This window comes from Nycticebus coucang, chromosome 1, assembly GCF_027406575.1.
Source record: "Nycticebus coucang isolate mNycCou1 chromosome 1, mNycCou1.pri, whole genome shotgun sequence".
NCBI lineage: Eukaryota > Metazoa > Chordata > Mammalia > Primates > Lorisidae > Nycticebus > Nycticebus coucang.
In genome coordinates, this window is record NC_069780.1 from 97,215,452 (window position 1) to 97,234,470 (window position 19,019).

General features: G+C 39.5%; 1 protein-coding gene across 3 annotated transcripts in view; it reads right to left on the reverse strand.

Annotated features, from left to right (window-relative positions):
* SNX25 (sorting nexin 25) overlaps positions 1-19,019 on the reverse strand; it is a 96,520-nt gene that overhangs the window by 18,336 nt on the left and 59,165 nt on the right. For 2 of the 3 annotated variants that reach the window (XM_053584502.1, XM_053584493.1), the window contains exons 9-12: positions 17,623-17,892; positions 6,837-7,001; positions 2,398-2,529; positions 227-367 (exon numbers count right to left, since the gene is read on the reverse strand). In XM_053584502.1, coding sequence (XP_053440477.1) covers positions 227-367; positions 2,398-2,529; positions 6,837-7,001; positions 17,623-17,892 — 708 coding nt within the window. The remainder of the gene's footprint in view (positions 1-226; positions 368-2,397; positions 2,530-6,836; positions 7,002-17,622; positions 17,893-19,019) is intronic. The other variant, XM_053584510.1, reaches the window with a different exon arrangement.

Genomic DNA, 19,019 nt, shown 5'->3' on the forward strand with positions numbered 1-19,019 from the left:
GCAGTTTTCAATGACAATCACAATTATCTATCCTGAGAGATGGCCTAAACTAGATGGTCTCATCTTTGAGTAAATTTCCAAAGATCAGGGTGAAAATGCCACTTTGGTAGCATCAACAGCAAAGGATAAAGGCTAATCAGTTTCTTTATGTGTAATAATTGAAACAAGCTCTTGACTCTCTTCTTGCTCAGCAATTCCAGAATCCTGTGTTTATAAGTATTCATACCTCACTAAGTTTCCGATGTAAATTCTGAAACTCACTGAGCCTTCTTGGGACGGTCCAGTTCTTAGTTTCAACTCCTCTGACTTCTTGTAGGCTTACCATGACAAAGTAACATGGCATCTGCTCACCATTCTCTTCTATAATCTAGGGAGAAAAAAAAAATCAAAATCAATTATAAGAAGCACGAATATGCCAGGAAGATTTACAAATGTCCCCTGAGGTTATCCCTGTCCTGGTGCACCCTGCACAGTGTTTTGCATAATCCTTGGAACGATGAATATGATAAATTTCACTCTGGCAATTTCGTGGTGATATAGTACAGCAGACCTTAAAATAGGGGAACTGTTCAGGGGGGCCTAACCTAAAAGCAAAAAGTTTCTGCAGGTGAGTAATATAAAGGAGGTCAGAAAGATTCAAAGCCCAAGAAGGAAGCCAGCAAGAAAACCACAAGGAACTGGATTCTGCCAATAACCTTAATAAATCAGCTAGCAAGTAGATTTTTCTCAGAGTCTCTAGATAAGAACTCAGTCTGGCCAATATATTGATTCAGCCTCTGAGCACGGAACTCAGCCATCCTGTGCTGGACTTATGACCTACAAAGGTGCCAACTTATAAATAGGTATAGTTTTAAGCCATGAAATGTTTTACACAGCAAAAGAAAACTAATAAAGCAGACTTCACATCCTGTGTTTCCTTGAAAAAACAAATTAGCAGCAAGCAAATAGGTATGAGATACATCCAAGGGAGCCTCCTCAGGATTCAATAAAACATCATTTCTCTTCTCACGAAATTTTACATTAAGAGACATGATTTTCTTTACCTCCCTCCCAACTTAGATAATTCACATACCCACATGTGTATGTGCACACACACAATTCAGACTAGGTCACTACTGACATAACTCAGAATAGGCCACTATTAAGAGAAAACTCAAACAGAAAATACACTGAATTTAAGTTTGAATTAGTATCCTTAAATAAACTAGAAAGACTCAATGCAAAAGGCAAAGGGAAGATGCAAAGTTTGCTGAGCTCAGTGAAGCAGGATTATTGTCCCACTGTGAAGACGGAAAGGAGAGGCACCGGCGGGGTAACTGACTTGCCCAGGTCCTCACTTGCAGGGAGTCAGAAGTGACAGAATTCAGGAGTCTGGCTCCATGAAGACACATCTTCCACACAATCCCAGGTGGGACTGCTCTGTGAGCTACGGGAGGGAGGTGACCCCTCACTTGCCATTCCCATTGTTTTTTCAATGACCAAGGTGCCACAGCAGCTCATGAGCAACAAACAACTTCCAGGGCAAAGTGCCTCATGGAGTATCCCCTCTTCACTCTCTCTTAAAGGAAATTATTTTTATAGACAAATGAAAAGGGATACAGTATATTCAACAAACTTACCCCATATCCCTCAAAGAATAGCAAAACATTTCAAAGGGAAAATACTCATTATTAAAGGTTTTAGAGCTCTCGAAATCTAAACAATTGAAGTCAGAAGGACAGAATAATCAATGCATTTAAATGCTAAATTTTTCATCTCCAAGTTTCAGAAAGTGCTTTCCAAGGCAGGGGCAAGTGGCTCACACCTATAATCCCAGCACTCTGGATGGTGGAGGAGGGAAGGTCCCTTGAGCTCAGAAGTTCTAGACTAGCCTGAGCAAGAATGAGACCCTGTCTCTACTAAAAATAGAAAAATTAGCATAGTCCCAGCTACCAGAGGCTGAAGCAAGAGGATCCCTTGAGCCCAGGAGTTTGAGGTTGCTGTGAGCTTATGATGATGCCAAGGCACTCTATTCAGGGCAACAGAGTAAGATTTTGTCTCAAAAAAAAAAAAAAAAAAAAAGTTTTCCATATTATTTCAACTCTCAAAGAAAAAAATAAATTGTTTCAACTTTCAAAGAAAAAAATAAATTGGTAATTCAAGGACATTATATGTTCCTATACAAAAAGTTAATTATGACTCTGGTGAACGAGGATAACCTTCCATTAGAAGTGGAGTGATAGGAGCCATACCAGGCATCCAAGTGCAGCTCTCAGTGAAGGGTGGCCTGGAGGGAAAACATGGGAGAGGGCAAGTAGTACAGGTGTAATCTGAAAGAAGGAGTTTAAGTTCCTATACTCAAAATCTTAATTCTCTGGGAGAAAACCTCGTCTTAGAAGGGAGCGGCAGCAAACCCACCTCCCCGTTGGTGATGGCAGCGTTCCACAGGCCGAGGTTCTCACACCACCAATCCGTCCTTGCCATGTGCAGCTGAAGGTCTGCGCGCTCTTTCTCTATTAGAATTATTTCATCCTTCAACTTGGAAACAATCTGCCACAGGAAAAACATCCTGGGAATTATGAAAACACTTGAAATGCTACGCAATTCAGCAAGGATACAAAAATCAACCCACAAAAACAAGTTGTGTTTCTATATTCTTAACAACGAACAATCCACAAAGGACATTAAGGAAACAACTCTATAATAGCATCAGGAAGAATAAAATAGCTAAGATTAACTTAAACAAGGAGGTAAAAGATTTCTACAACAAAAACTACAAAACACCGGTGAAAGAAATTAGAAAATACAAATATTTCTAAGGGCATCCAAGTTCACAGATAAGAGCACTTAATATTGTTAAGATGTCAGCTATTACCCAAAGTAATCTATAGGTCTAATGCAATCCCACATCAAAATTTCAATGATCTTTTTGCAGAGATAGAAAAATCTATCCTATAAATCACATAGAATCCCAAGGGACCCCAAATAGCCAAACACTTTTGAGAAAAAAAAATTGGAGGGTTCACATTTCTTGACTTCAAAAACTACTAACAAAGCTATAGTAATCAAAATAGTGCACATAAAATTGGCATAAAGACACATATGAAACAGAATAGAGAACCAAGAGATGAACCAAGCCACTTAACATCTGATCTTTGTTAAGTCTATGAAAAAAATAAATTGGGGGAAAGATTCCCTATTTAACAAATGGTGCTGGGTGAACTGGCTGGTGACTTACAGAAGACTGAAACTAGACCCACATCTTTCACCATTAACACAAAATTGATTCGCACTAGATTAAAGATTTAAACTTAAGACATGAAACTGTATATAAAGATACTTGGAGAGAGTGCAGGGGAAAACACTTGAAGAAATTGGCCTAGGAGAATATTTTATGAGGAGGGACTGAAGCAACAACAAAAATGTATTACTGGGATCTGATCAAACTAAAAAGCTTCTGCACAGCCAAAAACAGTAAGTAAAGCAAGCAGACAGCCCTCAGAATGAGAGAAGATATTTGCAGGCTATGTTTCTGACAAAGGTTTGATAACGAGAATCCACAGAGAACTCTAATTAGTAAGAAAAGAACAAGTGATCTAATTAGTAAGAAAAGAACAAGTGATCCCATTTCATTGTGCGCAAGGGACTGGAACAGAAGCTTCTCTGAAGAAGACAGGCGTATGGCCTACAGACACATGAAAAAATGCTCATCATCTTTAATCATCAGAGAAATGCAAATCAAAACCAATTTGAGGGCGGCGCCTGTGGCTCAGTCGGTAAGGCGCCGGCCCCATATACCGAGGGTGGTGGGTTTAAACCCAGCCCCAGCCGAACTACAACAAAAAAACAAACATACAAAAAAATAGCTGGGTGTTGTGGCGGGCGCCTGTAGTCCCAGCTGCTCGGGAGGCTGAGGCAAGAGAATCGCTTAAGCCCAGGAGCTGGAGGTTGCTGTGAGCTGTGTGATGCCATGGCACTCTACCGAGGGCCATGAAGTGAAACTCTGTCTCTACGAAAAAAAAACAAAAAAAACCAATTTGAGATATCATCTAACTCCGGTAAGAGTAGCCCACATAACAAAATCCCAAAACTAAAGATGTTGGCATGGATGTGGAGAGAAGGGAACACTTCTACACTGCTGGTGGGAATGCAAGCTAATACATTCCTTTTGGAAAGAAGTTTGGAAAACACATAGGGAACTAAAAGTAGACTTGCTGTTTGATCCTGCAATTCCTCTACTAGGTATATATCCAGAAGACCAAAAATCATTTTACAACAAAGATATTTGTACCAGAATGTTTATTGCAGCCCAATTCATAATTGCCAAGTCATGGAAGAAGCCCAAGTGTCCACTGACCCATGAATGGATTAATAAATTGTGGTATATGTATATCATGGAATATTATGCAGTCTTAAAGAAAGATGGAGACTTTACCTCTTTTATGTTTACATGGATGGAGCTAGAACATATTCTTCTTAGTAAAATATCTCAAGAATGGAAGAAAAAGTATCCGATGTGCTCCGTACTATTACAAAACCAATATATAATCACCCACACTTTCATATGAAAGATATAACACAACTGTAGCCCAGGATTTAGAAGGGAAGAGGAGGGTGAGGGAAGGAGTGAGCTGGGTGGTGGGAGGGTAATCAGTGGGATCTCACCTATGGTGCATATTGCAAGGGGACATGTCAAATCTATTAAGAGTAGAGTATAAAGGTTTTAACACAATTAAATGAGGTGAAGGCTATGTTAACCAGTTTGACATAAACATTCCAAATTGTATATAAAATCAGCACATTGTACCCTCCACCAAAAAAAAAAAAATACATATATAGGAGGACTGTGTGGAAAGTATCCAGCCATGCACGTGTCTATCACAGTAAATGGCTGGGAACTTTCTGGACAGCCCTCACAGACCAATAGAATAAGCCCAGAAACAAAAATCTCATTAGTGTTCAAAAGATTTTCCACAAAAGGAGCCAAGACTACTCAACAGGGAAAGGACAGTTTTTAACAAATGGTGCTGGGAAAACTGGAAATTCACATGCAAGAGATTGATGGGTCCTCAGAAAACCAAGAAAAGAATTATTATATCACCCTGCAATCCTACTTGTGGGTATAAACCTGTAAGAATTGAAAGCAGGTTCTTTTTTTTTTTTTTCGTAGAGACAGAGTCTCACTTTATGGCCCTCGGTAGAGTGCCATGGCATCACACAGCTCACAGCAACCTCCAACTCCTGTGCTTAAGCGATTCTCTTGCCTCAGCCTCCCAAGTAGCTGGGACTACAGGCACCCGCCACAACACCCGGCTATTTTTTGGTTGCAGTTTGGCCGGGGCCGGGTTTGAACCTACCACCCCCAGTATATGGGGTCGGCGCCCTACTCCTTGAGCCACAGGCACTGCCCTAGTGCTGTCTTTTGAAGCAGCTTGTCTGCTCACCTATACCAGCTCAACTAGGACATCCTTGGGACAAGGGAAAACCCTCTCATCTGGCTTAGCACATAGGGCACCCTGGAAGAGGCTGGCTCTCTCTAGCATGTCCTTGAAAGCTCCTGAGAGCCCTCACGTCCCATCCTTTCCTTAGACTTGCTGTGTCAGTCCCCAACCTGGATAATCACCATCATATGCTGCTTCTGTTTGAAGCTGCCAGCACTGTGGCAGGGAAGCAGCCACCAGCTGGCGCCACCGTGGAGTCAGTCTCTCAGCAGGGACTTCTGCGTTGCTTGGAGATCCCACTTTTTCCAGCTCAAGTTGAATGAGTAGCTCATCTTCCACTGTGACTCTTTCACATTCTTGCTGCTGTCTTTAATCTCTCAGTTTCTCAGCTTCCCCATCACACTCATGGCAAAATCTGTCCCTTTTTACTTCCCTAACTTCATCATGTTCTTATCCATCTTGTCTCCATCCACACTTTTAGTTTTTCTTGGAGGTGAAGCTCCAGGGTGAGAGGGGCCTTCCATGAGACCTCCATTCCCTATTTCAACCCAGCATCAATGATTTTAATATATTGGGGTCCTGGATAAGGTTTGCCTAAAAGCAAGTTTCTGTTGTTTAAAAAAAAAAGAAAACTTTTTTTTTTTTTTTTTGAGACAGAATCTCACTTTGTCGCCCTTTGTTAGAGTGCTGTGGTGTCATAGCTCACAGCAACCTCAAACTCTTGGGCACAAGCAATTCTCTTGCCTCAGCCTCCCAAGTAGCCGGGACTACAGGTGCCTGCCACAGTGCCCGGCTATTTTTTTAGAGACAGAGTCTCCCTCAGGCTGGTCTTGAACCTATGACCTCAGGCAATCCACCTGCCTCAGTCTCACACCCAGCCTATTTCATTCCTTTTAAAGGCTAAATGATATTTCATTGCATTTTTCATTTCATTTACCATTCATCCATCAATAGACACTTGATTTGCTTCCACCTTTTGGCCGTTGTGAATAATGCTGCATGAATATGGGTGTACAGGCATCTCTTAAAGAACCTGCTTTCATGAAAGGGCAGCGCCTATGGCTCAGTCGGTAAGGCGCCGGCCCCATATGCCAAGGGACTTTAACTTACTTCCAGAAATGACTTCATCACAAGAGAAAGCTTAGCCCCCTTCCCCAAAGGCACTGTGGGCCGGACACAAAGAACAGAGTTACTCACAGTTGATGGCTGGGAAAGAACTCCATACCATAAAAGATTAAAAACAAAATGCTTTTCTAATTCTATCCTAGAAATAAAGAAATAACAACGGAACTTGCTCACAGTTTAAAACAAAATCTTTTTAAAGCAATAAATGCTTTTTAACAGAAAAGAAAAACTCCTCTACCAAATTAGACAAATGGAAACTTTTCAAAGACAACCTTAAAAGCAAAAAGTTACCTTCTTGTCAGGTTTTGGTGCATTTTGAATAGAATTTAGAGCTTGCCTTTTATATTCAAGTTTCTCATTTAGTTCTCGTAGTTTGTTTACAGCGAAACTGGCTTGTTCATTAATCGGACTGGTACCTCCCTCTACAGCTTCCTCACCAGCCTCACCTCGAGGACTCTGTGCAGAAAAAAGTCACACGTCACTAGTATCTTATAATAACAAAATTTGGTAATTATTACCTATTGTACTATGCTCAGATTCTATATGATTAAAATACACTGTTCCAAAGAAAAGAATACTGAAGCAGGAAGCTTACAGGCAGACTGCTTTTTCTACGCAAAGTGGGAAAAACAAACAAACAAAGAAACCAAAGTATTTGGAACCAAAGAAATTGCTAAACAGAATGACAGTACAAAAAGGAAACATTTAATAGCCTAAACTAAGGAGGGAAAAATCCTATGCCATTATTACCAAAGAGGTATATCCATGGAAATCTACATGAAATAAAGCAAGGCAACTTCTCAGCACCACATGAATATTTTATGCCTAATCCTTCACAAAGACATTGAGATTTGGCTTATTTCCAGTCTCATAAGAATATAAACCTCATGCAAGTCCCTTTAAAAGAAAATTTCCAAATCCCCATTAGTAAGATTGTATTTCTTTCAGTCTTTCTTTTGAAGATGTAATTTACAAACCACTAGGTAGATTATTTTGTAAGTAAAATAGCTAGCATTTGAAAGTGACAAGATTTGCAAAGAAATATATAACTTGGGGGAAGAGGTGGAGCAAGATGGTGGCCGAGTAACAGCTTCCCTGCAACTGGGCACCGTGAGTCTGGGGAGATAAGACTCCAGGCATCGCTGGCTGGTGGGATCTGCCTATGATCATCCTTTGAGGATACAGGGAGACAGCAAGGGACTTCTGGACCCCAAGAGGTGGACAAAAACAGTGGAAAACTGGCAAGTGGTTGCGTGTGTTCTATGGACCTAATGCCGCCAGCAGCCGTGAGACGGCAAACCTGAGAGGCCTTACCTGTGAATTGTTTCGGTGTTTTTTGACTTGGCACTCAGTTGAACTGCCTTGGGGAAAGCTTGAGGAGGAGTGCGGAGAACTTTGGGCATTGTCTGTGGCCCCAGACTGAGCCGCTGAGCTGAGACAGGTTTTGGCACACTGGAGCCTCGGGCTATTGCCCTGAGTAGAGTGCTGTGGCGTCAACAGCTCATAGCAACCTCAAACGCCTGGGCTTGGCACCGCCTGGACCACCATAAGAGCTGCACCCGCTGGGCCTCCGCATGCCCTGACAAGGAACTGCGGGAACGGCATAACCCCATGTCTTCCCTCCCTCCTGTACCATCCCTGTCTCCACACGGGCCAGCTCATCTGGCCAGGGACTTGGGCAGCGGCGTGACCTCCGGAGCCCTCCCTGCCTCTGCGCAGAGCCCTTCTCCTGGCCAGAGACTGCTGGAGCCTTGGGCTCTCTGTGCCAAGGTCACTGGGCACCAGGCACTCCCAGAACCATGTGCACCAACCTCCCACCCTGTTGCTGGATCCGGGTACACTCCGGAGCTCCTTCCACAACCAGAACTCCCTGGCTGGGGCAGCCCCAGAGGAAATACACAGGGTCACACCCTACAAAGATCCAGCAACAATAGAGTGATCCCGCTGGGGTCTAATCTTGGAGAGACACCTCTTCAACACTGAGGACGGCCAGAGGTAATGGGGAAAAACAATCATGAGGTGAAATCAACAGAAAAACTGGCAATATGAATAATCAGAGTAGATCAACTCCTCCAAGGATCAATGGGGCAGACACAGCACAAGATCCCATGCACAAACAAATAGCTGAGATGTCAGAAATCAAAATCAGAATCCAGATAGCAAATAAGATCAAATTAAAATTCCAAGCAGCAACCCAAAAGATATCTCAAGAATTCAACGAATTCAAAGACCAAACGACCAAAGATTTCGACACATTGAGACAAGAAGTTGCAGCTCTCAAAGATCTGAGAAACACAGTAGAATCCCTTAGTAACAGAAGAGCAAGCAGAAGAAAGGATTTCTGACATTGAAGACAAAGCTTTCCAACGCTCCCAAGCTCTCAAAGAGGAAGAGAAATGGAGGGCAAAAACAGATCACTCTCTGAGAGAGCTCTGGGACAATTCGAAGAAAACCAATATTCATCTTATAGGGATCCCTGAAAGTGACAAAGTGACTTCACAAGGCACAGAGTCTCTTCTCCATGAGATTATGAAGGAGAACTTTCCAGACATGCCAAGAGATTCTGAAAGTCAGATAGCAGACAGTTTCAGAACTCCAGCACAACTCAACCCAAATAAGACATCCCCCAGACACATCATAATCAATTTCACTAAAGTTAATATGAAGGAGAAAATTCTGAAAGCCGCCAAAAGAAAACCACCTAGAAGGGCAAGAATACTAGAATAACTGCAGATCTCTCTGCTGAAACCTTTCAAGCTAGAAGACGATGGTCATCAACCTTTAATCTCCTAAAACAAAATAACTTTCAACCCAGGATCCTGTACCCAGCTAAACTGAGTTTCATTTATGACAGAGAAATTAAATACTTCAATGACATTGACATGTTGAAGAAATTTGCCATAACTAAACCAGCTCTCCAGAATAGTCCCAGACCTATCCTCCATAAAGACCAGTGTAATCCCCCACCACAAAAGTAAACCCACCCAGAAAATTTTGATCAAATTCCAATTTCCACAGTCGCAAAAGGATTAAAAATGTCCACCGGACTCTCGAAAGGCTTATCAATATTCTCAATTAATGTGAATGGTTTAAATTGTCCTCTAAAGAGGCACAGGTTGGCTGACTGGATACAAAAACTCAAGCCAGATATCTGCTACATACAAGAATCACATCTTACATTAAAAGACAAATATAGACTCAAGGTGCAGGGATGGTCATCTATACTCCAGGCCAATGGAAAGCAGAAAAAAGCAGGCGTTGCCATCCTATTCGCAGACGCAATAGGCTTTAAACCAATCGAAATAAGGAAGGATAAAGATGGACACTTCATATTTGTTAAAGGTAATACTCAATATGATGACATTTCAATTATTAATATTTATGCACCCAACCAGGACGCACCTCAGTTTATAAGAGAAACTCTAACAGACATAGCAACTTGATTTCCTCCAGTTCCATAGTAGTTGGAGATTTTAAAACCTCTTTAGTAGTGCTGGATATATCCTCCAAAAAAACTAAGCAAAGAAATTTTAGATTTAAACTTAACCATTCAACATCCAGACTTAACAGACATCTACAGAACATTTCATCCCAACAAAACTGAATACACATTCTTCTCATCACCCCATGGAACATACTCCAAAATCGACCACATCCTAGGCCACAAATCTAACCTCAGCAAATTAAAAAAAATAGAAATTATTCTTTGCATCTTCTCAGACCATCATGGAATAAAAGTTGAACTCAATAACAACAGGAACCTGCATACCCATACAAAAACATGGAAGCTAAACAACCTTATGCTGAAGGATAGATGGGTTATATAGATATAATTTTTGGAACAAAACAACAATCAAGACACAAATTATCAGAACCTCTGGGAACTGCAAAGGCAGTCCTAAGAGGGAAATTTATAGCACTGCAAGCCTTCCTCAAGAAAACGGAAAGAGAGGAACTTAATAACTTAATGGGACATCTCAAGCAACTGGAGAAGGAAGAACACTCCAACCCCAAACTGAGCTGAAGAAAAGAAATAACCAAAATCAAAGCAGAACTAAACGAAATTGAAAACAAAATAATTATACAACAGACCAATAAATCAAAAAGTTGGTTTTCTGAAAAGATCAATAAAATAGATAAACCTTTAGCCAACCTAACCAGGAAAAAAAAAAAGAGTACAATCTCTAATTTCATCAATCAGAAATGGTAACGATGAAATAAAAACAGACCCCTCAGAAATTCAAAAAATCCTTAACGAATACTACAAGAAATTCTACTCTCACAAATATGAAAATCTGAAAGAAATCGACCAATACCTGGAAGTACACCACCTACCAAGACTTAGCCAGAATGAAGTGGAAAGGTTGAACAGGCCTGTATCAAGTTCTGAAATGGCATCAACTATACAAAATCTCCCTAAAAAGAAAAGCCCGGGACCAGATGGCTTTACGTCAGATTCTACCAAAACTTTAAAGAGGAACTAGTACCTATATTACTAAACCTCTTCCAAAATATAGAAAAAGAAGGAATGTTACCCAACACATTCTATGAAGCAAACATCACCTTGATCCCCAAACCAGGGAAAGACCCAACAAGAAAAGAAAATTATAGAGCAATATCACTAATAAATATTGATGCTAAAATACTCAATAAGATCCTAACAAACAGAATCCAACAACACATCAAAAAAATTAGACACCACGACCAAGTGGGATTTATCCCAGGGTCTCAAGTCTGGTTCAATATACATAAATCTATAAATGTAATTCAGCACATAAACAAACTAAAAAATAAGGACCATCTGATTCTTTCAATTGATGCAGAAAAAGCTTTTGTTAATATCCAGCATCCCTTCGTGATCAGAACACTTAAGAAAATTGATATAGAAGGGACATTTCTTAAACTAATAGAGGCCATCTACAGCAAACCCACAGCCAATATTGTATTGAATGGAGTTAAATTGAAATCATTTCAACTTAGATCAGGAACCAGGCAAGGTTGCCCATTTTCTCCATTGCTCTTTAACATTGTAATGGAAGTTTTAGCCATTGCAATTAGGGAAGAAAAGGCGATCAAGGGCATCCACATAGGGTCAGAAGAGATCAAACTTTTACTCTTCGCAGATGATATGATCGTATATCTGGAAAACACTAGGAACTCTACTACAAAACTTAGAAGTGATCAAGGAATACAGCAATGTCTCAGGCTACAAAATCAACACCCATAAATCTGTAGCCTTTATATATACCAACAATAACCAAGCCAAAAAAACAGTGAAGGACTCTATTCCATTCACAGTAGTGCCAAAGAAGATGAAATATTTGGGAGTATACCTAACAAAGGACGTGAAAGATCTCTACAAAGAGAACTCTGAAACTTTAAGAAAAGAAATAGCTGAAGATGTTAACAAATGGAAAAACATACTATGCTCATGGCTGGGAAGAATCAACATTATTAAAATGTCTATACTACCCAAAGCAATATATAATTTTTTGTTTTTTCTGTAGAAACAGGGTCTCACTTTATGGCCCTGGGTAGAGTGCCGTGGCCTCATACAGCTCACAGCAACCTCCAACTCCTGGGCTTAAGCGATTCTCTTGCCTCAGCCTCCCAAGTAGCTGGGACTACAGGTGCCCACCACAACGCCCGGCTATTTTTTGGTTGCAGTTTGGCCGGGGCCGGGTTTGAACCCGTCACCCTCAGTATATGGGGCCGGCGCCCCACCGACTGAGCCACAGGCGCCGCCCAGCAATATATAATTTTAATGCAATTCCTATTAAAGCTCCATTGTCATACTTTAAAGATCTTGAAAAAATACTTTGTTTTATATGGAATCAGAAAAAACCTCAAATAGCCAAAACATTACTCAGCAATAAAAACGCAGCAAGAGGAATCATGCTACCAGACCTGAGTCTGTACTATAAATCGATAATGATCAAAACAGCATGGTATTGGCACAGAAACAGAGAAGTAGTTGTCTGGAGCAGAATAGAGAACCAAGAGATGAATCCAGCTACTTACCGTTACTTGATGTTTGACAAGCCAATTAAAAACATTCAGTGGGGAAAAGATTCCCTATTTAACAAATGGTACTGGGTGAAGTGGCTGGCGACCTATAGAAGATTGAAACTGGACCCACACCTTTCACCATTAACTAAGATAGACTCTCACTGGATAAAAGAGTTAAACTTAAGACATGAAACTATAAAAATACTTGAAGAAAGTGCAGGGAAAACTCTTGAAGGAATCGGCCTGGGCGAATATTTTATGAGGAGGACCCTCCAGGCAATTGAAGCAGTATCAAAAATACACACTGGGACCTGATCAAACTAAAAAGCTTCTGCACAGCCAACAACATAGTAAATAAAGCAAGTAGACATCCCTCAGAATGGGAGAAAATATTTGCAGGTTATACCTCCGATAAAGGTCTAATAACCAAAATCCACAGAGAACTCAAATGTATTAGCAAGAAAAGAACACGTGTCCCCATCTCAGGGTGGGCAAAGGACTTGAAGAGAAACTTCTCTAAAGAAGATAGACGCATGATCTACAAACACATGAAAAAAAGCTCATCATCCTTAATCATCAGAGAAATGCAAATCAAACCTACTTTGAGATATCACCTAACCCCAGTAAGAGGAGCCCACATAACAAAATCCCAAAACCAGAGATGTTGGTGTGGATGTGGAGAAAAGGGCACACTCCTACACTGCTGGTGGGAATGCACACTAATATGTTCCTTCTGGAGGGATGTTTGGAGAATACTTAGAGACCTAAAAATAGACCCAACATTCGATCCTATAATTCCTTTTCTAGGTTTATACCCAGAAGACCAAAAATCACAATATAACAAAGACATCTGTACCAGAATGTTTATTGCAGCCCAATTCATAATTGCTAAGTCATGGAAGAAGCCCAAGTGCCCATCGACCCACGAATGGACTAGAAAATTGTGGTACATGTATACCATGGAATATTATGCAGCCTTAAAGAAAGATGGAGACTTTACCTCTTTCATGTTTACATGGATGGAGCTGGAACATATTGTTCTTAGCAAAGTATCTCAGGAAAGGAAGAAAAGTATCCAGTGTACTCAGCCCTACTATGAAGCTAATCTATAGCTTTCATATTAAGGCTATAACCCAACTATAGCACAAGACTATGAGGAAAGGGCCAAGGAAGGGGAAGAGAGGGGGGAGGTTAGGGTGGAGGGAAGGTATTGGGTGCAGCCACACCTACGGTGCATCTTAGAATGGGTACAGGCGAAACTTACTAAATGCAGAATACAAATGTCTACATACAGTAACTAAGAAAGTTTGATGAGAATATTTCAGATTGTATACGAAACCAGCACATTGTACCCCTTGATTGCACAAATGTACACAGCTATGATTTAACAATAAAAAAAAGAAATATATAACTTGGAAAAATCTGGATTATCAAACAGCATGTTAATTAGACTCATGGGTGGCAACAGCACACAAGGCATGAAAACAATGCTGAGGACCATGCCCTAGTTAGATCACACCTTCTCTTTCTTCCATATTTTTTCTTCTTTTATTAATTGCAAACTGCAAATTAAATTTTTTTTCTGAGAAAAAAGTATTGGCAGTCATGGAAAACAAGCTTTTCCCATTTTGCATGTTTTTCTAGTTGTCTATAAGTATACGTATAATGACATATTCCACACCTTGTATTCATTTTCATATAATAGTGTAACACTGTATAGTGTATGTGTAACACTGGGTTTTCAGAGTATCGGTCTTGACAATTACAGTTTTCATGGCCTCATTGTGCCCTGCTGCACTGATAATTTACTGAGGCATATTCCTACTGACACTCCTGGTGTAGGTTGATTCTCCTTTCTTGCTATCCAGATGTACTCATGGGTAAACGTTTTTCCTAATTTGAATTATTTGTTTAGGATAAATTTCCAAAAGTTCTCATGTCTAGGGATTATTTGAACAAAGAGAGTTAACAGTTCTCAAAAGGTCACTAATATATATATTAGTCTTATTTAGTCTTCTTTAATCCTAAGGGAAGGTGGGCATCTTTTCTTGCTTGTTTATTATTACTTCTCACACCAGTTGTCAGTTCAAATCCTTCTTCAGTCTATCTGTTTAGCAGAGATGTTTTTATTAATTTGAATAATCTCCTCTACAGCATTTTCTGTACTATAAACCATTGAAGTTTTAAAGTAGAAAGCTAATAGTTAAAACAAACTGTGACCTATCAAAACCAAACATAAGGAGTAGTGATTTTTGGACGAGTCAGCTCAATGATTTCGTAAGTAAAAAACCAAGTCAGAAGAAAAGAAATAACCAAAATTGGAGCAGAATTAAATGAAATTGAAAACAATAGAATTATACAACAGAGCAATAAATCAAAAAGTTGGTTTTTTGAAAAGGTCAATAAAATAGATAAACCTTTGGCTAACCTAACCAGGAAAAAAAGAGTAAAATCTTTGATTTCATCAATCAGAAATGACAAAGACGAAATAATAACAGACTCCTCAGAAATTCAAAAAATCCTTAATGAATATTATAAGAAACTTTATTCTCAGAAATATGAAAATCTGAAGGAAATTGACCAATACTTGGAAGCGCATCGCCTTTCAAGACTTTGCCAGAATCAAGTGGAAAAACATTCAGTGGGGAAAAGAGTCCCTATTTAACAAATGGTGTTGGGTGAACTGGCTGGCAACCTGTAGAAGACTGAAACTGGACCCACACCTTTCACCATCAACTAAGATAGACTCTCACTGGATTAAAGATTTAAACTTAAGACATGAAACTATAAAAATACTTGAAGAAAGTGCAGGGAAAACACTTGAAGAAATCGGTCTAGGCGAATATTTTATGAGGAGGACCCTCCGGGCAATTGAAGCAGCTTCAAAAATACACTACTGGGACCTGATCAAACTAAAAAGCTTCTGCACAGCCAAGAACACAGTAAGTAAAGCAAGCAGACAGCCCTCAGAATGGGAGAAGATATTTGCAGGTTATATCTCCGACAAAGGTTTAATAACCAAGTGATCCCATTGCAGGCTGGGCAAGGGACTTGAAGAGAAACTTCTCTGAAGAAGACAGGCGCATGGCCTACAGACATATGAAAAAATGCTCATCATCCTTAATCATCAGAGAAATGCAAATCAAAACTACTTTGAGATATCATCTAACTCCAGTAAGATTAGCCCATATCCCAAAATCCCAAGACCAGAGATGTTGGCGTGGATGTGGAGAAAAGGGAACACTTCTACACTGCTGGTGGGAATGCAAATTAATACATTCCTTTTGGAAAGATGTTTGGAGAACACTTAGAGATCTAAAAATAGACCTGCCATTCAATACTATAATTCCTCTACTAGGTATAAACCCAGAAGACCAAAAATCACATTATAACAAAGATATTTGTACCAGAATGTTTATTGCAGCCCAATTCATAATTGCTAAGTCATGGAAGAAGCCCAAGTGCCCATCGATCCACGAATGGATTAATAAATTGTGGTATATGTACACCATGGAATATTATGCAGCCTTAAAGAAAGATGGAGACTTTACCTCTTTCACATTTACGTGGATGGAGCTGGAACATATTCTTAATAGTAAAGTATCTCAAGAATGGAAGAAAAAGTATCCAATGTACTCAGCCCTACTATGAAACTAATTTATGGCTTTCATATGAAAGCTATAACCCAATTATAACCTAAGAATATGGGGAAGGGGGAGAGAGGGAGGGGAGAGGATGGGCAGAGGGAGGGTGATTGGTGGGATTACACCTACGGTGCATCTTACAAGGGTACATGTGAAACTTAGTAAATGTAGAATGTAAATGTCTTAACACAATAACTAAGAAAATGCCAGGAAGGCTATGTTAACCAATGTGATGAAAATATGTCAAATGGTCTATAAAACCAGTGTATGGTGCTCCATGATCGCATTAATGTACACAGCTATGATTTAATAAAAAAAAAAAAAAAAGAAAAGAAAACCAAGTCATAAAACCTTTAAAAAGAATCTAAATGAAGATTACATAAAAGTTCAGAGATCAAAAGCTGACTTCTCTTATCATCAAAAGAGCACATGATTCCTTTGAATTAGAGATAAGTGAGTTAGACAGAAAGAAAAAAATCCAAGATCAACTATAATATTTCTATGAAAGATGACTATAAAAGACTTTGCTTTTTTTCACACAGACCTTATAAGCTCTTAGAAGTCACTAACAATAAACAAGAGATGGTGATGGGAGCTGTCCAAAATGATCAAGTGTACTGCAGGAAAACTAGATGTAAAGTATGACTTACAAGGTTTCTTTTAGAGCATTTTAATTTCACTTGATTTTTCTCAACTCCAAAAATATTTCCTGTAACTCTATCCATATCACGTTCCTCCCCTCACCTCCCCCAACTGATTCTGTATTCTGGGGTTGGACTACAATCCTATAGCTTCTCTTAGCTGGTCCAAGACACAGAAGTCCCACCCCACAGACTTTCCAAGAGTTAAAGCAGGGGTGTGTCTAAAAGAAGAGAAAGGCTGGGCATGGTTGCTCACACCTGTAATCCCAGCACTCTGGGAGGCCAAGGCAGGAGGACCACTTGAGCTCAGGAGTCTGAGACCAGTCTAAGCAAGAGCAAAACCTGGTCTCTAATAAAAATAGAAAAACTAGCTGGGCATTGAGATGGGTGCCTGTACTCCCAGCTACTCAGTAGGAGGATCACTTAAGCCCAGGAGTTTGAGGTTGCTGTGATCTATGATGCCATGGCACTCTACCCAGGGTGACAGAACGAGACTGTGTCAACCAATCAATAAATAAATAAATAAAAGAGAGAGAAGGCAGGAGGGCTCTGACTCAATGTCAGCAGATGCCAGCAAGCAAGTCAGAAGGACCAAAAAAAAAAAGAAAGAAAAAAGAAGTACATGAATCACAAGGGGATTCAGGTTTACTTTTTATTCTGCTCAAAGTCCTGCATATTAAAAGACAAAGGTGTATGTCAAATTTGGCTCATATACTATGTGCTCACCTAATCATTTTTAAAGCTTACCCATAAAAAGGTGACAGAAAATTGAAGGTGACTCACCATTTCATCCTTGTTGGGAATCAACTGTGAGGCATGTTTTTCTTCTTTTATCATCAATTTCTCATACAGGTCACTGACAATAAATGAAGGGTAATACCTATCCTTTAGGGTCTCGTAAACATCTCCCTGGATTTTGCAGAACACCTCAATGCCTTTATTTCCTACAAGACACTGCTGAATTTCTTTGTAAAGCGATTTTTCCACAGATATTTCTTTGCTCTCTACAAAGAAATTCTGATAAATTTCACCAACTAATTGTGGAATTTCATTCTGAAAAGCAAGGAAGATGAAGAAAGAAAGAGGTAAGGAAAATCATCTCTGAGAGAAATTATTTTCCTCTCAATTCTTTGCATTTTAAAGCTGGAACGATGACGTTTGGGATGTGCCCTGGGATGGGGCGTAGGCTTTTATGTCCACATTCAGGGCCCAGGGTAAAGGTTAGACTCTGGGAGGAAGAAAACATTGGTTCCGTACATGAACACTTTATGTTGAACACTTAACATATACAAATTCTTTTAAGCACTGGAGGGAAAAAATAATGAGAACAGTTTTTCTCCTGCAATGGAGTCCTTCGCATAATCTCAATTCCTCAGAGACAAAATTTATCAGTGAAATCAGTTTGACTTTTTATCTAATATAAATAATTAGAAGTGCCATTTCTTATTTCTAAAATTAGCATCATAATTGTGTAATTTTAAGAAACAAGAAAAATATTCTCCAGAATGACTCCCCTGTGGTCAAACTCACATCAGATGGCAACCTTCAGTGGCAGTTGGCCTCACCAGCCACTTTAGAAAGGAATATATCTCTTCTGATTTACATTATCTTTACATTGCCTATAGAGAGATTTCCTTTCTCTATCTAGGATTGTTATACAAAGTTTTTAGCAGTAGTAAAAACCAAAGCTATACAACTTAAATGAATGTATTATAGTATTATAACCTAATACTAATTTAACAAACATCCCAGAATGTTTGTTAAACATTTTTAACAAACGGCCACTATTTTTGGCCACGCACAGTGTCTTATGCCTATAATCCCAGCACTCTGGAAGGCCAAGGCATGATCACTTGAGCTCAGGAGTTTAAGACCAGCCTGAGCAAGAGTGAGACTCTGTCTCATAAAAAAAAAAAAAAAAAAAGGCTATTTTGAGGGAGCTATAGGCTCTTCCCTTAATAGTCTTCAAACTGTCCTCAATAGTTTAAGAAAAACTTTTTATTTTTTATTTTTTTAAGAAAAAATTTTTAGATTGCTCTTTATGATAATCTTTTGAGAGCAGTCAGAAGTTACTTGGACTTAAGCATGGTGATTAAAATGAGTGATAAACTTGGCAAATACTTTACTGAGTAAAATGAGATAATTTGTGGCTTGTAAATTAACAATAACAGGATTCTTAA